We start from the raw sequence: 21,886 nt of genomic DNA, 5'->3' as shown, positions 1-21,886 counted from the left end.
GTGCAAAGTGCTTCCGCCTGCCTGGTGCATTTTGTGAGTGCTGTGCCTGGTGCAAAGTGTTGCTGCCTACCTGGTGAATTCTATGCATGTAGTGCCTGGTGCAAAGTGCTTCCGCCTGCCTGGTGCATTTTGTGAGTGCTGTGCCTGGTGCAAAGTGTTGCTGCCTACCTGGTGAATTCTATGCATGTAGTGCCTGGTGCAAAGTGCTTCCGCCTGCCTGGTGCATTTTAAAATATTTAAAAAATATTGTATATTGAATCCTTTTGTCATTTACAGACATGTCAGCTGAAATCACTGAACAAGACCACTGGACTGGATTCCTGGAACTGTATCAGTCCCATGAATGTCTGTGGAAAATAACCTCCAAAGACTATGCAAACAAGGACAAAAAAGCGAAGGCATACCAGCAGCTCATTGAGTACTGTAAAGTCCGTAAAAGTCAAGCGGATTTGAAATGGGTCAAAAAGAAGATCCAAAATTTCAGAACAGTGTTTTTAAAGGAACACAAGAGAGTGAAGGAGTCACAGCATTCGGGAGCAGGGGCGGATGAAGTCAGAAAGCCCACGTTGTGGTACTACAATCTTCTCCTGTTCACCCTTGAGGATGAGCCCAGGACTCAATCTCATTGCTCGATGATTGGGAATATCCCAACGGTAGTTGTCGAGAATCAAGATGAGGTGGTAAGTATATGTACAAAGGACAAACATCATTCAAGATTTTTTTTACAACTATACACTCCATCTGTTGTTAAATGCACATGACGATAAGCACTACAAAAAATTTTTGGCTATTTAAAAAAAAAAAAAAGATGCAGTGCATGCTGGCATGTGTAGTTCAACAATTTTTGGAGTGTCATGGTTAATCGGCTCAATACCATTTAGAAAGTTTGTGTAATTTATTTTTGTATACCTTTATTATAGCCAGCACCAGGGAGCGACCATGATGTCTCCATCAGCGAGCCTACAGATGTTGATTTAGTTGACGCAGAGCCATCTCCTCCGCAACCAAGTCGCCCACCACCGCCAAGAAGACGTCGGGTTACTGCACAGAGTACGAGCTCTGCACCATTGTCTGCCGAGCAATTTCTGAGGCGTGCAGAACAGGTTCTTCAGAAGCCCCCAGATGAACATGAAAATTTTGGAATGAACATTGCATCTGAACTGCAGTCGTTGGATCCGTTCCAACGTCTTCGTTTTAAAAGCATTGTATACGATGCGCTAATATGTGCTCAAAATGGTAAATTACCAGAGAGCCCCATATTACCATCGCAGACATTGCATTGGCCACCTCTCCCACCACCAACCAATCCACATTATCCGTCATATCCACCTACACCGAATACTTGTACACAAAACCCAAACAACCAATTTGCCTTGAGTGATCACTCCCCAACATCATCACCTACCTATAGTTCCTCAAGTAGCACCTGCTCCGCTTGGATGAGTGCCCATGCCACTCTGCAAGGTGATGAGCCTGGTTTGTTGCAAATGTAAAATTACAGTTGCTGTTGCAAGCATTTTTCTAAAAAAAATCAGTTCATGCGGTTGCACTTTCTTCGTTGATGTTGGGGAATGGAACATATCACCTTACCTGTGGCATTCCACTGTATGTGGGCCATTGGGCCAGATGTATTAAGCCTGGCAAAGAGATAAACTGGAGTTTATGTGGAAGGAGATACCGCATCAGCCAATCGGCTGTGTTTGAAATATGGCAGTTGGGAGTTGATTGGCTGGTGCGTTATCTCCTTGCAATTTACCTCCAGTTTATCTCTTTGCCAGGCTTAATACATCGGCCCCATTGTACTCAACAAACACATGTTTGCACTTTGTTAAATATTATTTTCCATTGGTTGGGAAATGTTTTATCTCATGACAATTTATTGTCAATTCTTTGCTATATTTAATAATTGTATATGTAAAAATTTAAATTTTTACATAAAGTTTTTTACTGAAAACAATTGTATTTTCTTATACAAGATGAGCAGGTGAGTGGATGGTGTGAGGGGAGAGAGCTAGTGGATGGGGCTATTTACCTGGGTTGGTATCCCTATTATGAAAACATCAACAGCGGGGCACACAAGGGACAATGGACAAGCTCCATACCTGTTCACAACCCATGGTTGGTATTCAGAGGGTGAACGATTGCTTCCTCCTTGCTGTCGCCACTCCCCAGTTAAATAAACAATGACCCCGCCCTATACGCATTTTCAAAAGCAGGGGTCAATATCCCGTCAACGGCATAATGCCTGCTGGGATCCCTACTGTTGGACCCATATATGACACCTATTAGAGAGTTGTACATGTCATGGAAAATAAAAGAATACATTACAAAACAAATGGGAACACATTCAGTTTTGAACAAACAACAATATAATTTGAAGTTAAAACATGGTACTTTAAACGTTGTATGATACATTTGTAATATAATCATATCACACGACATCATTTTGCCAGGACACTGCACCCTCCCCATTAAAGTAAACAGTATACTGCTCCCTGATTCTTTTTGCCTCAGTGGTAGACACACCAGTAGCCCCTGAACGTTGGAGTTCAGTGAACCCCACTGCTGGTGTAGGGGTTTGTGGCTGAAGTGGTTCGGGAGGTTCAGTATGGGATGGGTGGTGGTGGGCCATTTTCTTTGTGCGCAGTAGATTATGAAGGGCACAGCACGCCAAGACCACCCAGTTAATCTTGTCCATGCGCAGATTTATCGCTGTGTGGAATACTCGAAAGCGATTACTCAGAATCCCAAAGGCGTTCTCAACTGTCCTGCGCGCTCGCGATAGTCTGTAATTAAAAATTCTTCTTTCCTGAGTTAGCCCCCTTTTGGCATAGGGCTTCATCACATGTTTGTGTAAGGCAAAGGCCTCGTCAGCAACAAATACAAAGTTCATGCCATTTGTACACTGAGAGGATGTGGGCAGATGGAGGCTATCAGAAATAAGGCTGCGGTAAAATAGGGTGTCCTTAAAGGAACCACCATCCGAGGCACGACCATTCTTTCCCACGTCCACGTAGAGGAACCTGTAATTGGCATCCACAATGGCCATCATAACAATACTAAAGTATCCCTTGTAATTATAATACAAGGACCCAGAATTGTGTGGAGGAATTATCTCCACGTGTTTCCCGTCGACAGCTCCGCCACAGTTCGGAAAATTCCACTTGTCACGGAAATCTGCTGCGACCTTGAGCCACTCTTCCTCTGAGGACGGTAACTGCAAAAGAACAAGAGTATATGAGAAGGGGAACGAAATAACACCAGGTAATTGCACTACAATCAACACCGGGCAGGCTAAAACACAGTTGCACCAGGGAAATGCATTACAGAAAGCACCAGGCAGGCTAAAAGATAGTTGCACCAGGGAAATGCAGTATAGAAAGCACCAGGCAGCAAAAACAACAGTTGCACCAGGGAAATGCATTATAGAAAGCACCAGGCAGGCTAAAAGATAGTTGCACCAGGGAAATGCAGTATAGAAAGCACCAGGCAGGCTAAAAGATAGTTGCACCAGGGAAATGCATTATAGAAAGCACCAGGCAGGCTAAAAGATAGTTGCACCAGGGAAATGCAGTATAGAAAGCACCAGGCAGCAAAAACAACAGTTGCACCAGGGAAATGCATTATAGAAAGCACCAGGCAGGCTAAAAGATAGTTGCACCAGGGAAATGCAGTATAGAAAGCACCAGGCAGCAAAAACAACAGTTGCACCAGGGAAATGCATTATAGAAAGCACCAGGCAGCAAAAACAACAGTTGCACCAGGGAAATGCATTATAGAAAGCACCAGGCAGGCTAAAAGATAGTTGCACCAGGGAAATGCAGTATAGAAAGCACCAGGCAGCAAAAACAACAGTTGCACCAGGGAAATGCATTATAGAAAGCACCAGGCAGGCTAAAAGATAGTTGCACCAGGGAAATGCAGTATAGAAAGCACCAGGTAGGCTAAACAACACTAGCACCAACACTCTGCCTAAACACTGTGGATTCACATTACACTGGTTGGCAAAAATAACTGCAGTATATGGGGGTTTAAATATGCAAATATACTATCATTGCAGCTGCAACCGCATGGAGGGAAAACACATTTTGCACATTGCTGGAGGAGTAATCCATAACGGATGCAATAATTTCAAAATTCTAGATTAGTTAAAAAATAATATTTCAAAATCTACAAACAAAACATACAAAATAAGTAAATTATTATTACCTTGAAGTACTGCTCACGGAGGACACTGTAGATAGCCTTGCATGTCTCTAGTATAATGAGACCAAGAGACTGTGGGGAAATGACCGCTCCAAACTTCATATCCTGTAAGGACCTGCCGGTCGCCAGGAATCGCAGAGTGGCGATCAGTCTCTCCTCCGCAGGAATTGCCTTGCGCATCCTTGTATCCTGCTTCTGGATATGAGGCCTAACCAGTTCCAACAACTCCGTGAACGTGGCATCATCCATGCGGAGAAAATTTCTGAAATCGTCAGGACAGTCCTCGTGGATCTCAGAAAGCAGAACCATGGCCCTTATTCTGGTTGGTGCGGTCGAGCCGCATATGCGGCTGCGACCGCACCAGACGAATCCCCGCCCACCCTACGGATCGCCACGGCCGTCCGTACACGGACGGCTGGCGATCCGCATAAAAATGGTGGAGGCTACGCCTCCACCATGGTGGGAGCTGCCCCCTGCATTCGATGGTCGTCGACCATCGAAGGCAGGTCCGCACGCCGCGGCAGCTCCCGCAAGCTGAGACCACACGGACAATCGTATGGGGGCTGAAAGCTGACATCCGGCGACGTCAGCTTTCCGCCCCCATGAGTTGCGTCATGGCCTCATTACCATGCGTACGCCCCGCGTTTGCATGGGAACGCCCATGAAACGCGGGGCGTACACATAGGGAAATGAGGGCATGATGCCTCTCACGCCCCTATACGCCCCCTTTGCGGCGGACGAACTCCGTCTGCGGCGAAGGGGGCTGCACATGCGCAGATTGACCTCTGCGCATGTGCAGAGTAAAAACATCGGCGGTACGGCCGCACGCGGGCCGTACCGATCCGATTAGAATAAGGGCCCATGTGAGAGAGCGAATCTCTCTTCTGGAGCCACTTCTTTGACCAGCAAGAACGAAACCTTTTACGTTTCTCCAATCTCTCCTTGTCCACTAACAAAGCGACTCCAACATATGCTGCCATCACTTTGTACCGATAAGGAACCATTGCAGAAAGAAACACAAAAGATAGCACTGCGAAAGCGTTCAGCAGGAATAATCCTCACAGAACTAGCACAGAGCATCAAATGCAGAGAGTTTAAAATGGCCGAGCCTATTTATTTACTGTACATAATCCTGCCCACATTCCTGCCCATTTTTTTGACTGACAGATTGATAAAATGGACCTCGACGACCACAAATCGTTGATCATCGGTCATCGTTAGTCGCCCGTCGTATGACATTGTTTTTCGCTTTTGTTTTGAATTTTAGCTTGTCGTTCGTTTTGCACTATCAAGGTGATAGCAAACGACGGTCGTCAACGATGTGTCGTTATTAGCACATCTTTGTGTCTGTATGGGCCTTAAGCTTCGTAAATGAATGTATTTTGTGTTCATCCACAAACTTTCTCATGGTTAACTAGCAAAAATAAAATAAATTTTAAGAACATTAACTTACTGAGGTTTTGCAGAGCTTGATATGACTCTTTAAATTAAGAAGAAAAGTGCTCGCCCGGGTCAGCCTGTCCTGTATATTTATGGATGACCTACAATACTAGCATTTATGGATTTTCACACTTGTGGTGCCTCAAATACACAATTACAAGTTTTTGTCCATTGTGGGGAATTCAACCTTCTGAAAAACTATTAAGATCAAAGATATCAGACGTCCTCCAGTGTACAGGCATCACAAATTGAAATTAACTTATTTGAATCCTACCATGTTTTCTAGACTAGTGCATTGGAAAAGGCAGTATCTGCAGCCCACACATATTTACAGAAGAACCCCGACCACGAGATGACTGTGCGATATATGAATTACTACAAAACCTTGCTGGACGTTGATGAATTTCTTATAGATCTGGAGGCTAAACCGTTTGAGGCAAGTTGTTTGATAGATAATTCATCTGGTAAGCATATGTTGTTTGGTTACCATTCATGTTTCTCTGAAGCACCGAGGTGAAGGTAGGACAGTCTGATCGTGTTGTTTATTAAAACTCTGAAGGAGACGCAATGGGGTACATGTACGAAGATGGGAGTTCTATTGAAGATGGAATGTTGCTCATAGGGAATTAATAGCTTTTGCTGGCGATACCGCCGCAGCAATACCCCAGGGTATAGGCTTTATTGTATTCTAAAATAGCGGTAGTAGACCCAAAAAAATGTTGTTGTTTTTTTTTACCGCATTTTCACTTTAATGCATCCCGCAACGTGTATAAAAGAGTTAACCTGGGTACACACGGAACGATTTGAAGCCCAATGTGGGCATTCCAGATCGATTGGAACGACCAATCGATCAAATCGTTCCGTGCATCGTTAACGATGCGTGTATCCGCGAATCGTTAACGATGGTCTATGATCTTTCCTGCATGCAGGAAGATCATAGACAAATCGTTTGTCAAGTGTATCAAATCGTTCCATGTGTACGCACGACAAACGATTCAATCCACTCGTGAACAATGTCGGAATGCTTCCGACATCGTTCTGTGTGTACAGCCCTTTACAGAATGTGAATTATTTAGTGGTTGCAAACCTCTCAGGGATCTTTGGGTACCAGAGAGGTAACTGGGTCCCTAGACATTTTTAGACAACTGGACTGAGGGCCTTATTCTAGCTCACTCTTTCTGTCAAAATCCTTCTTAGATGGACAAAACCATGTGCACTGCAGGGGGGGCAGATGTAAAATGTGCAGAGAGAATTAGATTTGGGTGAGTTATTTAGTTTCTGTGCAGGGTAAATACTGGCTGCTTTATTTTTACACTGCAATATAGATCTCACTTTGAAGTAAAACCCCACCCAAATCTAATTCTCTCTGTACAAGTAACATCTGCCCCACCTGCAGTGAACATGCTTTTGTTCATCTAAGAAGGATTTTGTCAGAAAGAGTGAACTAGAATAAGGCCCTGAGTGAGCCACAGCCATGCGAGATATGGACATGTTTGTGGAAGGCAATCTCAGTGCATGTTGGTCTTCATGAGCATGAGGCTTGGTAGTCTAAACAAAACATCCCCATACAGCTGGGCCATACCAAATTGTTATACAGTATGTCAGACTAGTGCAAACCAACTAAAACTTTCTGGCCATTAGGGTTTATAGCTGGATAATTAGTGGGCGCAGAACTAATTGGCTTCAGTGGATCTGTGTGCTAGATTATATAACAAAGTCCCCATTTCCTCCAGAACATTTTCCTATCATTCAAACTACCTATACACCCACATGAGCAGGATAAGCAGAAGTATGGTTCTATTTACATTGTTTGTATACAAATGTAGAGTAGGTCATATCTGAATTGACTTCAGTGAACCTGATTTTATTTGAAAAGAGACCACTTCCCTTTTAGAATATTTGAATATATCAGAATTTTAAATGTTATTTCCTGAAAACAATTAATAATATGAAAATGTTGTAAGTTGTGCTTATTTTGTTTAGCATACAATATGTGCCATACAAATTGGAGCCCTAAATTGGCATTTTAACTGTGTTTACTGGTGGACCTAATGATAGCATCTAATGTGTTTATTTACTAAGATGGGAGTTCTATTGAAGATGGAATGTGTGTATGGGCAATCGATCAGATTTTATTATCATCTAGAAGGTGCTTAATAATAATAAGTAGATTTTTATTGGTTGCTATGAGCAACATCCCTTCAATAGAACTCCTATCTTAGTACATAAACCCCAAAGACTGCTATGCACCACAGATCCAGTAGAGCAGCGGTGGCCAACCCGCGGCTCGCCGCGCTGTAAATTGCGGCTCCAGCCTCCCGTCTGCAAAGCGGGGTTTTGAATTTGGCGCCAATTCGGCTGCCAAATTCAAAACGCCGCATCGGCGACCATTAGGAAACGACCGCGGCGAGCCAATCAACGCTCGCCGCGCCGTTTCCGCCCTGCCCCCGGCGTCTGACATCATACGCCAGCGGGAGGGCGAAAAGTCTTCTCCACGCCGGCGGAGCGCAGGAGCGCTCCTGAAGACGCGAGAAGCCGCCGGAGGATGGCGCAGAAGACGGCGGCGGGGAGAAGAGTTCCGGCGCCGCAGAAGACGCCGGGATCAAGACAGAAGATCTCCGGCGCCTTCTGCAAGAAAAAAGAAGATGGCTCCCGGAGAGGCCAGCGGGGGTGGGAAGCAAAAGAGCTGACGAAGCTCCCCCCAGCGGCCTCTCCCAACACCAGGTAGGGGCCTTTGGCCTCCTACCCTCCATCCACCCTAGACCACCGGGTGTCGGGCACTAGGCCCGTGGGCAAATTCAGGCCCTTCTGGCCTGTCTGCGCATTAGTCGGGCCCTCTTTGCCCGTGGCTCATTTGTTTGTTGGGCCCTCCTGGCCCTCTAGGTGGGCCCTTTAGTTAGGAAGCTGGGCCCTCCAGCATAGGTGTTGCACTGTGGGCAACACCTGTGCTGGAGGGCCCAGCTTCCTAACTGTGGGGTCATATGATGTTTGGCACTGTGGGGGGCATATGTTTGGCACTTTGAGGGGCATATGATGTTTGGCACTTTGAGGGGTTTGTGATGTTTGGCACTTTGAGGAGCATGTGATGTTTGGCACTTTGAGGGGCATGTGATGTTTGGCACTGTGGGGGGCATATGATGTTTGGCACTGTGGGGGGCATATGATGTTTGGCACTGTGGGGGGCATGTGATGTTTGGCACTGTGGGGGGCATTGATGTTTGGCACTGTGGGGGGCATGCGATGTTTGGCACTGTGGGGGGCATGTGATGTTTGGCACTGTGGGGGGCATGTGATGTTTGGCACTGTGGGGGGCATATGATGTTTGGCACTGTGGTGGGCATATCTGGCACTGGGGGCATAAAGTTTTGTCATGTGGCCACTCTCCTTGTGTCATATGACCACACCCCTGACCACTCCCCCGATCACGCCCCTTGACGACTGATATTTTTCGGCTCTTTACGTCTGACTGGTTGGCCACCCCTGCAGTAGAGCATTTAGTCATGTGGGTAATAGTGTAACAGAACACTAGGTTCACCTGGCATTCTGTGGGTTTGTCAACATCCTCCAATAGCCTCATGGTAATAGAAGTCCTAACTCTCTACAGGGAATATTTGTGAAGGCCGTAAAATCTTACAATGCTGGAGACTTCAGACACAGCATCGAGGAAATGGAGCAGGCTTTACCACTTTATTTCAGAGCATACAACAGCTGTCTGACTGGCTGTGAGGGAGTCTATGAAATGAGGGAGTTCAAAGACTTCTACCCAGCAGTTGCAGGTGAGAAAAGCCACAGTACTGTATACCTTCTGTTCATAAATTGGTGGGTAATCACACAATTCGCTGCTAAGTATTTATGCAGCATATTCCGTTGCACTTTACAACTTTATAGCAGATAACTTTATTTGTCAAATGATAATAAATATGTTGGTGTTGAATACTACATGGTATTCCAATAAAAAAACTGCTAAGTGTAGTAACATATCAAACTAGGGATGTTGTTGCTTTGCAGTGTAGTTTCCAAAACTCATTCCCCAAGGAACTTTACAGTCAAGGTTTTAAGGATATTTATGCTTGTGTACAGATAGTATAAGCAAACTGCCTGAGGTACTAATTACTGTAAGTCACCATAGGCGTGAGCAGCACATTTTATTAGGGGGTGCACAGTCAAAGGGGAGTGTTTAGCACCACCTATTGGGTGTGTCTAACACAGCCAATAAGGCATGTCTACCATCATCTATTGGCACTAACTACAATATAAAACGTCTCTCAGCCACACCATAATCTCCTGCCTATGTAATCTTATTACTCTGTGTAACAGTACATGCAAATAAAGTCAAAAACATATATGGATGACGCAGATATGTAGTGATTTGAGAATTGTCTAGTACAATTAACAATGCAAAACACACATAATTGATTGGGCACTTTTTTTTTTTAATGGACTACAGTTCTAAAAATCGAAAGTCTTTGGTAAAAGGTATTGCTGGTGGCACAGAGGTGTTCATAAGGGTGTGCACAGCATTAGGTGGTGCCTGTGCACCCCTAACACTCAATGGGCCTGATTCTGGTTCACTTGCAAAAGCCAATTCTCTCTCTAATGGACAAAACCATGTGCACTGCAGGTGGGGCTGATGTAACATGTGCAGAGAGAGTTAGATTTGGGTGTTACTGTGTTTTTGTGCAGGGTAAATACTGGCTTCTTTATTTTTACACTGCAATATAGATTTCAGTACAAACCCCACCCAAATCTAACTCTCTCTGAACATGTTACATGAGCCCCACCTGCAGTGCACATGGTTTTGTTCATTAGAAAGAGAATTTGCTTTTGCAAGTGAACCAGAATCACGCCCAATGTGTGCCCACCTATGTAAGTCACCTATGCTTAAGCATGGATGTCCTTAAAACCTGGAGTTTGTGAACAACTGATCTACACAGTATTGCATACAGTATATGACAATAACTTTACTGTGGAAACATTTATAGTAGAGGGCACTCTCGCCTCATGGGGCCAATTCACCAACATCTTGACTTGTGGGACCATGTACTGCATGTTCCTTCTTCTCTATGAAACTACTTCAAGCATCATCTTCCAATTTAACTGTGTTTAACCTCCTCTATACTGTTTACCTTTCAGATCATCTTGCTGATGTCCTTGAATGTAAGGTGGAGTGTGAGTCTAACCTGACTCCTAATGTTGGAGGATATTTTGTTCAGAAATTTGTTGCCACCATGTATCACTACTTGCAGTTCGCTTATTATAAACGTGAGTAACAATAAACCAAGTTCACAGCAGAGATGTAGCCGAAAAGATCAAATTGATGTAATTTGGTCAAAGCATATAAAGGTCAGACACAGTGGCGGCTGTGTGTGGCTTTTGCGGCAACTTTATGCTAGTGGTGCTACAGCTGTCCCTCTGTATGTATAAGGACTGGGTCGCCCGCTGTCTGCATCTTCAGCTACGGCAATCGGGCTCTGTGCGTTTTTAGATTCCACTATCAGTTGAACCATCGAAAATGTCTACCAGCCCCATCTCAGGTGCAGAATCTCCCTCTGATTATGGTCTCTAATGTACAGTATTAAGTGTGTTTACAGAAGCTGCACGCTGTGACAATCCCATAAGATGCAGCATCTGTGCATCTGAATAGCCACCCTCCAGTGGCCACATAGGAATATCCAATACATGTAAAATTTTTCTATTTGCCTGCATTACTGTGACTGTGGGTGGGCCTAGCCGCCGCGATGCTACCGCATATGTACTAACATATGCGGCTAGCATCGGGGTGCGGTGACGGAGACCCCCGCGATACCTGTAATGTGGTGTGCGGGGTCTCCGTCTCATCCCGGCGGCTGTCAGTGTCCCCGGTGTCTCCTCCTCCCCCCTGCAGCCGGATGTCCTCCCGGCTGTGACACCTGCTGGGGGAGGAGGAGATCGATGGTGGACAGGAGGGGGGGTCACGCGTACGGCGGGCAGCAGGCCGCGATAGAAGCCCATAGGCTTCTATAGGGTATCGCTACCCAGAGGTAGTGATACCCTGCCCGGCGGAGACGGGGTGAACAGGTAATGGTACATAGGAAAATGCGGTAAAACCGCCGTTTTACTGCATTTTCCCTTTAGTACATCCTGCCCTCTGTGCGCTGATAATTCTGACCCACTGCATTGTCTGACTGCATCCATTGACTGTGTGCGCGAATAAAGCCCATAGGGCTTTGAAAACATGTTTCATTATATTTTTGGTATTTGTTTAGTTTCACAGCGGCCGATATATTGGATGCCCCACTATCCACTACGCATGGAGTTGATTTTATATAGTGTGACGAGCGCAGTAATCCGCGTCCGCTCGCCACTCGCACACTATATAAAATCAACTCCATGCGTAGTGGATAGTGGGGTTATGAACAGGTAAAAGATTGCATTTAATCGCATCGGACCGGCTGATATATTGGGCGATATCGCATCCGATATATCGGCCGCCGTGAAACTAAACAAGTACCATATTTTTTGCTATCATATTTTTCATTGGATGGCAATAGACTGTAATTGCACTGTACAATTGGAATAAACATTGGTACAACCCAATGCACATCACAGCTACACATACTGTAGTAATGGAGACGGTAGGCCTGATCCATAGCTACTCACAATTCCAATGTTCATGTAGTTGAGCTATTTATTGTCATCGCATGTAATTCCTGCAGACTTGTACGGTGTATATATGTGTTACACGTAGTGTATGCACAATGGTGATGTTGCAATCAAGACGCACAGTCTCAGAACTGTCTGGGGAATGATGGGCATTTCTGTGTGGTTACTGGGAGTGCATGTACAGAGATGGACTGTTTCATGGAGGTGTCACGGCGTGTGTTTAAAGTGGTTGCCTACACAGATGTTTACTCACAGACATAGGAGGTCATACTCGGATGGAGACATTGCACCCGCCATAGGGCTGTGGGGATGGTGCAAGTTTTGTTGCACGTACCAATGTAGTATTTCATTATCTACAGAAGCTGTCAGTGAGTGCCTCATTCGGACACAAGGATGTGCACATAGGATGAAGATCATGTAGCAGTGTATGCATAAAGCCACAGACAGCCGACTGTTAGTATACACAGTCATGGACACTTCTGCGTCCATCTCTGAATCGGGACCAGTAAGGCTGCAATCCTTTCTGTTCACTTGTATCTGTATGTTGGGATTTAGTGAAGTATTGGATTGCTTGGTGACCCCATACTTCAGTGGTTCCCAAACTTTTTTGAATCACGGCACCCTAGAGCATCAAAATGTTTTTAAGGCACCCCTAGGCCAAATGTTTCTGTTTCTTATTGAGAAATGTACAAAAAAATATTAAATTAACTACATTGTGTGTATATGTCACAGTAATGTGGTGAGGGACATGATTTGCTCCTGTTTGTCCACATATATTATGATTGGCAGCCACCAGCACTAGTTTTGCCTGTTACATTGACCATTAATAATATGAAATGATCCTTGTCCACCAACCCAAGGCACCCCTGCAAGTGTCCTGAGGCACCCCAGGGAGCCTAGGCACACAGTTTGGGAACCACTGCCATACTTAGTAGCTTGTGATAATGGAAAATTGGTGTTCTTCTTTCATATTGTGGCCATTACATATCTGCCTAGGCTCACTATAGCCCTTCTCCCTAGACTAGCCAAACAGTCATTTTAAAGTCCTAACACTGTTCTTGTTTTGACTTTCACTGGAGGAGGCTAGAAGAGAGAGGTAGAAAGCAGATGGAACTTCCAACGATTCCCGTGGCTGCCTCCTATTTGTAACTAAGACCGAACACAAAATATTGAAATAAACATTGGTCCTGATTCAGGTCCCAATGTACGTATGGCGCATGCAGCAAAGTAGAAATGAACTTTGTGCATGTGCCGAATGTGGTACATGATGGTACAGCATCATACTGTCAGTGGTTGAAGTCTGATGCCATTTGCGGATGTGGTGGTGGTGGTGACAGTCCCCTTTTTTCAAAGAATGAGGCAATGATCACGTCATAGGATGGAGACTTCGTGGCACCTTAGTAGGACCTGCAGCGACCAGCTTGCGGGCTACCACATGAGTAACCCAGCTGGCTGATGGATTCAGCGATGATCTGATACTGCGTCCTGTGACACAGCAAGGATCAGTAATGCACACAGGAAGCATCACGCCTCCTGCTGCATCATCATAATAGAGTCTGTGTTTCTGCTTACATGTAAGCAGCAGTGATGTACAAATCTGAGTCAGGGGATACGGTCACTAGGTCAACATGCATGAAGGTCATCATGACTATATGTTGACATGGCTTGATCGACACAAGCATTAGGTCGACATGGAGAGTGGTGGTAGAATAAAATAGTGGGCCGAGCATAGCGAGGTACCGTGCCCGAAGCATGGCGAGCGGACGCGGTGCACTTTTTTAGTGTCGACATTCGGGCCCCCATGTTGACCTTCCCCATGTCGACCCAATGCTTGTGTCGACCTAATGATCTGTCCGACCCATGTCGACCTTCAGTGGTTGGTCTAATGCTTGGAGACCTAATGTATGTCTATCCAATGATTTCATTCCCTGAGTAAGACTCACTGATTCCACAATTATACATTTCAGTAAGTTTCCAACATCAATTTAAATATGTTATAATCATGTGAGAAGTAGCCACTGTTTGATAATATAAAGTAATTTCTCTTGCTGCAGAGGATCTGAATGATAAGGTAGGGGAATTTAACCTTCATACAACTTTAATCTGTTCTGTGTTTTTTATGCATGACACTTTTACTTAGTGTTTTTCTTTATATTTTAGGCTTTCAGGGCCTACACATGGGGCAACACTGCTGAGCAATCTGAGCAATGTAGATAGCTCAGATCACTCAGCACACAGCACTTCACAGCAATGTGCCAGCGATGTGTGCTGAACGATCTGTCGGGATCAGTGTTCCCCGGTGATTACACTGGCCCTAATCGGCAATTAAGTAGATCTATTCAGCATGCTGGATATTAATCATCAGGCGATATTGACACGTGGGGCCACACATCGCTATCGCTATGGCCCCTACACACGGAGGGGCATTTTCTAATCGATCTAGTCAGATTGCTTACAAAATACCCTGAAATCGCCCCATGTATAGGTCCCATTACTCCTATGTAGTTTTAATGAAGCCTATTAATGTACTAGTCAGAGCTGTTGTCTGTGTTTCCCTTATATATTTTAGAGCTTTAATTTACTAAGCAGTATATATTGAATGCTAATGCCTAGGTAATACAAAGACTATTGTTAATGACACCATGAAACAAGTTTAAATAAATGTAGGAGGTCATACATTAAAAACACATAAATTAGAGATATATTTGAAGAAGGAAAAATCATTTAAGGCAATGTTTCCCAAACTTGCTCCTCAAGGTATAGATCAGTTTTTCCATCAATATATTTTATTGAATTTTTTTTCAACAAACAAAGAAAAGGGGGTACAGAAGAGAAAAGGGGGGAGGAGGACAAAAACATGGGCAAGGGATGCACACAGTAATATCACAAATATGCAATATATAACAATAAAAAACACAACACAGTAAATGGCAAAAAGAATAGGACAATATAAGAAAATATTAAGGCTCCCACACCCGGCGCTGCTGCTGCTGCGCCGGGCTCTCCTCCTCCCTGCACCCGGAAGAGGATCAGTGCAGGGAGGAGGTCACCGGTCCGGGCAGCACAGCTCTGTGCTGCCCGGACACAGGTGAGGGGGTGATGCGGGGCGGCGGGGGTCCGTGCGGGGCGGTGGTGGGTTTGTGTTAGAAACCCATTGGTTTCTATGGGGCATCGCCAGATTTTTCTGGCGATGCCCCCCACCGCGGTAACCCGAAAGAGCATCCCGAAATGCGGTAAAAAACCCAGATAACGGGGTTTTTACCGCATTCTCACCTTAGAGAATCTCCCCCTAGAGGAGGTAAGGGTTGCTTCCATGCTTGGGCTAGTGTGGCCCTTGCCGCAATACACATTTGTCTCAGCAAATATCTACAATGCGATGGGACTTCAGGAGGGTAGAGATATAAAAGTGCTATTGTAGAGACTGGGTTTAGGGCGAGGCCCATAACTTTATTGATCAGCTGAAAGACATCCATCCAATAATTACTCAATAAGGGGCAGGACCAAAATACATGATAGAGGTGGCCTACCTCACCGCATGCCCTCCAGCAGAGTCTGGAACAAGACGGCCAGTAGGTATGTAACCTATCAGGCATGAGGTTCAATCTGTTAAGCAGTTTGACATGCATCTCCGCATGGTTCATCTGGACATTTGAAAGGACAAATTATAAATCCGTTCCCATTGGGAATCTGATAATGTAATGTCAGCAAAGCTGAGCATTGGATTTTAGGGATTTGGGCAAATTTACGATTACATCATACCAGAAAGAAATTTTGTACTTATGTAATATCTGGGCTCCCATTTTTCTTATGAGACCACGTCCGCTCGCCACGCTTCGGGCACGGTGGCTCGCTGTGCTCGCCACACTATATAAAATCAACTCCATGCGTAGTTGGATAGTAGGGGTATGAAAAAATGGGGTGCATTTAACATGGGAGCCCATATAATACATAAGTACCAGAAATTTCCTTACCCGTCCGAGCTGATGTTAAATGGGACAGAACAGAGGTAGCTACAGCACTAGGAGGGTGACTGGGGCGAGGCAGGCTATGGAACCAGTGGCAGATATATATATCTTCCCAACAGACAGTGCAATGCACCAGAGGGCTCACCTGGATACAGCATGGACTTTCTGATGGGGTCCATTGCTTTTGAAAGACCCCTTCTTGAGGTGACATGCAGCGGAGAAGCCCCAACAGGGCTTGGTGCCAGCGGCAGGAGCCTCAGATGCTGCCCATGCATGGGCTCCTGCGGGAGGAGGAAGGTGAGCCACTGGGCCATCCCATGCCACCGTTGCTGCTGGCAGCAGCAGGACCTGGGAAGGTGACAACCCCACTGTTCGTGCGCACTACTTTAAGATATTCAAATGTAACACACAAAGGGGTGCAGGGGATTGACTGCTGGCCCCCCCAAGCCCCGGGCCCTACAGAAGCTGCACCCTCCATAGTTACGCCACTGTGAGAAGGGACAATAGGAAGATGATTTTTGAAAAAGAGTATTCTTAAAAATGATGATGTCAAAAATCAATGATTTTTGAAAAAGATACTGTTAGAAAAAACGGTACTTGTGGAGTATCACGGCTCCCACGACCTGCATCGTATGCAGATCGTATGCTAAAAATCGCATCGCATCGCATGCGATCAAATCGCATGCGATGCGATGCGATCGCACCCGATTTTGCACTGAAATGCATCAGAATGCATTGAAATGTGTATTAAACTTGTGAAATGCCCCCAAATGCCATTTTCATAGTGCACCACTATCAACGTCAACCCGAAGCGTGGCGAGCGCAGCGAGCCCGCGAGGAGCGGCGGTACGTGTCCTACGACCTTTTCATACCCCCACTATCCACGTCGGCGTGGAGTTGAGAATAGAATAGTGTGGCGAGCGCAGCGAGCCACCGAGCCCGAAGCGTGGCTTCACAGGTATCCGCGTCCCCTCGCGGGGCTCGCCACGCTTCGGGCTCGGTGGCTCGCTGCGCTCGCCACACTATTCTATTCTCAACTCCACACCGACGTGGATAGTGGGGGTATGAAAAGGTCGTAGGACGCGTACCGCCGCCCCTCGCGGGCTCGCTGCGCTCGCCACGCTTCGGGTTGACGTTGATAGTGGGGGTGGTGCACTATGAAAAATGCCATTTGGGGGCATTTCACTACTTTAATACACATTTCAATGCATTCTGATGCATTTCAGTGCAAAATCGGGTGCCATCGCATCGCATCGGATGCCATCGTATGGCATCCGATGCGATTGCATACGATTTTTGAGCTAAAATGCTCAAAAATCGGTAAAACATCGTATCGCATCGTATGCCATCGTATGCCACTACATATGGCATACGATGCCATGCGATGGCATACGATTTTTGAGCAAAAATGCTCAAAAATCGGTAAAACATCGCATCGCATAGTATGCCATCGTATGCCACTACATATGGCATACGATGGGAGCCGTGATACTCCACAAGTACCGAAAAAACATTTATGGAGCTGGTGACTACAGACTAGAATAGAACATGGGCAAGAGTGAGATCAAATTGAGCAGCACACAGGACAACACCCCTCTAAAGCAACAGCACACTGGACAGCAACCCTGTCTATATCTACAGTACACACAGGACAACACCCCTCTAAAGCAACAGCACACAGGACAACAACCCTGTATTATTTCTATGGCGCACATAGGACGACTTGCTCCAGGACTACTGTTGACAAGGTTATTCCACAGTAGCCCAAATTGTACTTAAGTCTGTTTTCAACCACCCAACCAGTTAGTAAACTGCACAGCAGACAGGCAGCAGCACCCTTGGACTGATAGGGCAGACCAAGAAAAGAGGTGCACTGGAGGGGGGGGACGGACTTAGGTAAAATGAAGGCAGTTTGTGAGAAGGCCTCCAAATTACCTCTTTTTTTCTTCCAGTATACATATGGACTGTCAGACACGGATACTTGGATGCTGTCACCGATATATTCCTCCACCATTCTTTTAATGGTGACAGCATCATATGCAGTGACAGTAGACATGTCAGTAATTTTCTGAAGATCCTTCAGTGCAGACCAGGTGCCAAATGTAATAGGGTGTTAGAATCAGAAAGTGAGAGATTTTGGTAGAGTTTTCCCATTTTTTTAAAGCGGCAATCATTTACACTGCAACATCAACCTGTTTTTTTCAATGTAAATGATTGCAGCTTTAAAGAATTGGGAAAACTCTCCAAAAATCACTCACTTTCTGATTCTCACACCCTATTACATTTGGCCCCAGATGTCAAAAGTTGCTCCTGACTGCTCTGCATCACTGCCAGCGAGTTGTCTAGGAAATTGTCATTTTTTCCATGCAGTCCCAATTGCAGGAGCTGTTGCCGTGTCTAGAGACGCTTTAGCTGACAATTTTCTCACTAACAGGTCTTTGCACTGCTATCTGCCAGAAACAGAGATACAACATAAGCTTTAAACCTAGGATCGAGCACAGTAGCCAAAATGTAGTGCTCTGATTTCAGTAGATTGACCACCCGTGAATCCTGGCAAGGAAAATGGAGGGCTCCGTCCACTTACTTTGCCAAATCGCTCCATTTTAGCTCCTCCTTTAATTTCTCCAGCTGCTTCTGCAAAAGCCTGAAGAGAGGAATGACCTGACTCAAGCTGGCATTGTCTGAACTCACTTCATGTGTGGCAAGTTTGAACGGTTGAAGAACCTTGCACAACACGGAAATCATTCTCTACTGCCCTTGAGTCGGGTGTATTCCCCCTCCTTTGCCTATATCATAGATCAGGCATTCCCAACCACGGTCTTTAAGGCACACCAACAGTGCAGGTTTTAGTGATATCCAGGCTTCAGCACAGATGGTTTAATCAGCTACTAATTAAGTCACCTGTGCTCATGCCTGGATATAACTAAAACCTGCACTGTTGGTGTGCCTTGAGGACTGTGGTTAGGAATGCCTGTCATAGATGGATGTATAGGCTTGAATGGCCGCCTGCTACTCCTCCATCCTCTGATGCCTATAGAGGATTGAACTGCACCTCGTTACCACTTCGCTTCAGGTGATGGCAGGGCAGGCTTAGGTGTGTTTGCTGGCACTCCAGTCTTCGGCACGCAGTGGTTGAATGTCGAAAGTGGCCCGATATTGTTTGGCCCATCGAAAGCATCTCCTGCACGCCCCTGTCATTTTTCAAATAAAAATGACAACACCAGATTTATTGGGCCAAATGTAATAGGGTGAGAGTTTCAGAAAGTGAGAGATTTCGGGAGAGTTTTCCCATGTTTTTTAAAGCAGCAATCAATTACATGGTAAAATCAACCTGGTTTTGCAGTGTAATAGATTGCTGCTTTAAAAAACATGGGAAAACTCTCCCGAAATCTCTCACTTTCTGAAACTCTCACCCTATTACATTTGGCCCATTGTGTGGGCAAATCATGGGATGTACTCAAATTTGCCCAAATGTAATGCTCGTACAATATTGCTGGTGTTGTCAGATATCACAAACCCCCAGGAGAGTCTAAATGGAACGAGCTAAGAGGTTCTTATTGGTGTGCCTCTTACAGAAACAGGTGATACACAGCATAGACTGCCTAGGAACAAATTGGCATTTGTGAAACAATGCTGCTGGTGCTGCTGCTGTTGTTGTTGCTGTGGAAGGCAATGCATCGTCCCAGTAGGCTGTCACAATCGTGTAGTCCTTAGTTTGGCCCTATTCCACTTGTTCACATGTCTATGGTTAAGTGGAAAGTGGTTACAATAGCATTTTTCAGGTCACGAAGTACACTTTTCTTAATGTCCTTGTACAGTCTGGGAACCTAGACTGGATTTGGCACCGGGGGCACAGTACTTCCATCAACTGTCTAAATCCCACTGCCCTAATAGCAGATACTGGCCGCACGTCTAACACCAGCATAGTTGTTATGGCCTCAGTAATCTGCTTTGAATCAGGGTGACTTGTCATATTTCATCTTACGCGCAAAGGACTGTTGGACAGTCAATTGCTAAATTAATGTAGTAGAAGTGGTTTTCCGACTGCTAGCAGCAACAACAGCAGCAACAGTAGGTGTAGTACTCAAAATTCTCTGGAGGAATCCAGAATGGAAGAGGAGTCAGTCATGCCTATAACATGGCCTGCAGAACTACTCCCGATCCTGATTGAGTAGGAAATTGCCAAGGCGGATGTTGGTGGTGTGGATTGCAGGAGCTTGGATACAACAGAAAAAAGGATTTATGTGTCACTGGACTGCTTACACTCTTAGCCAAAGTTTCTGAACCTGACAATGGGGCAGATGTATCATAGCAGCGCTTATCGCGCCGCTATGATACTTCCTGCTTCGCCTCAATAGCGAGGCGAAGCAGGAAGGGACATCGACAAGATGTATTAACATCTTGTCTGCCGAAGCGGGGGAGCGTTAACTCCCCCCTCTGGCGATGTCCCTTTCTGGAGATAGCGCATCAGTTAATACTGATGCGCTATCTCCTGTCCCCCGGCCGGCCGCACTGGGCATGCGCGGGATCTCGCTGTTCACGCGAGATCCCCAGCGCAGCCCAGACCTAACAGCAGGGACAGTGCTGTCCCTGCTGTTTAGATAGGGCTTCGCCAGCCTGATGCTGGCTAAGCCAAAGCAGGCTTCGTGCGGAAATGTCAGCGATGCTGACCGTTCATACATTCGGCCTGCTATCATTTTGATAGCAGCGCCGATATGGACAGGGGCGCATAGCGCCCCTGTCCTTTACCGCATCTCACCTCCTTCATACATGGGGGAGAAGCGGTATCAGTGCACATAACGTGCGCTGATACCCCTTCTCCCCCATAACGACCCTTCATACATCTGCCCCAATGATCTATGAGGAATGCATTGCAGGTGACGTATAAGGGAGGATGTACCTAGGTGGTTAGCACCCTTACCCCTACTTATTACAGTTTTACAAAGACTATATGTGGTGAGACAGTTGTTGTCCTTATCTGGGTAGAAATAATTCCAGACTGAAGAGGTGGGGTTTTTGGTCTTCTGCCCAGGCATAACAATGAGCTTTATCATCCCATGACCAACAACTATCTCCACCTGTACCTTATTTAAACAATCCACATCACCATCAGAATCCTTCTTGTCAACTTCCTCCACAGCACCAATTACACCAATATCCTCATCCTGGTGTACTGCTACAGTGACATACTCAAATTCAATATCAGCAACTGGACTGGCGGTGCTCCTCCCAGCACTTGCAGGGGGAGTGCAAATGGTGGAAGAAGCCTCCTTGTCCCGTCCAGTGCTGGGAAGGTCGGGCAACCTCTGACACACTTGGACTCTCCTTGGGGATTTGTGATATCTCTGTAGAATGCACAGTTGTTTCCTGTGCTTTTACCAGCTTAATTTTTTTTTTTAAGTGAGGAGGGTTTCATTCTGCATGTGAAGCTGAACCACTAGTCATGAACATAGGCCAAGACCTTAGCCTTTCCTTGCCACTTTGTTGTCATGTCATGAATCGCATATTGGCAATTTCTCAACCGATTGTTTAAATTTTTTTTTTAGGGTGTTTATTTTAGATTCTTGGATTTTACATGCCCTCTATGACATTGGACATCAATGTGGATGGAATTGCATCATTAATGTCACAAC

At 45.6% G+C, this 21,886-nt stretch overlaps 1 protein-coding gene across 1 annotated transcript in view; it reads left to right on the top strand.

The window, feature by feature from the left end:
- P3H4 (prolyl 3-hydroxylase family member 4 (inactive)) overlaps nucleotides 1-21,886 on the top strand; it is a 46,150-nt gene that overhangs the window by 8,967 nt on the left and 15,297 nt on the right. Inside the window, exons 2-4 of the mRNA XM_083147303.1 lie at nucleotides 5,933-6,082; nucleotides 9,251-9,422; nucleotides 10,780-10,908. Coding sequence (XP_083003429.1) covers nucleotides 5,933-6,082; nucleotides 9,251-9,422; nucleotides 10,780-10,908 — 451 coding nt within the window. The remainder of the gene's footprint in view (nucleotides 1-5,932; nucleotides 6,083-9,250; nucleotides 9,423-10,779; nucleotides 10,909-21,886) is intronic.

Source organism: Crinia signifera, chromosome 6 (genome assembly GCF_055691185.1).
Source record: "Crinia signifera chromosome 6, ASM5569118v1, whole genome shotgun sequence".
Classification (NCBI taxonomy): domain Eukaryota; kingdom Metazoa; phylum Chordata; class Amphibia; order Anura; family Myobatrachidae; genus Crinia; species Crinia signifera.
The sequence above is the reverse complement of the archived record's forward strand: the minus strand, read 5'-3'. Positions and strand labels throughout refer to the sequence as shown.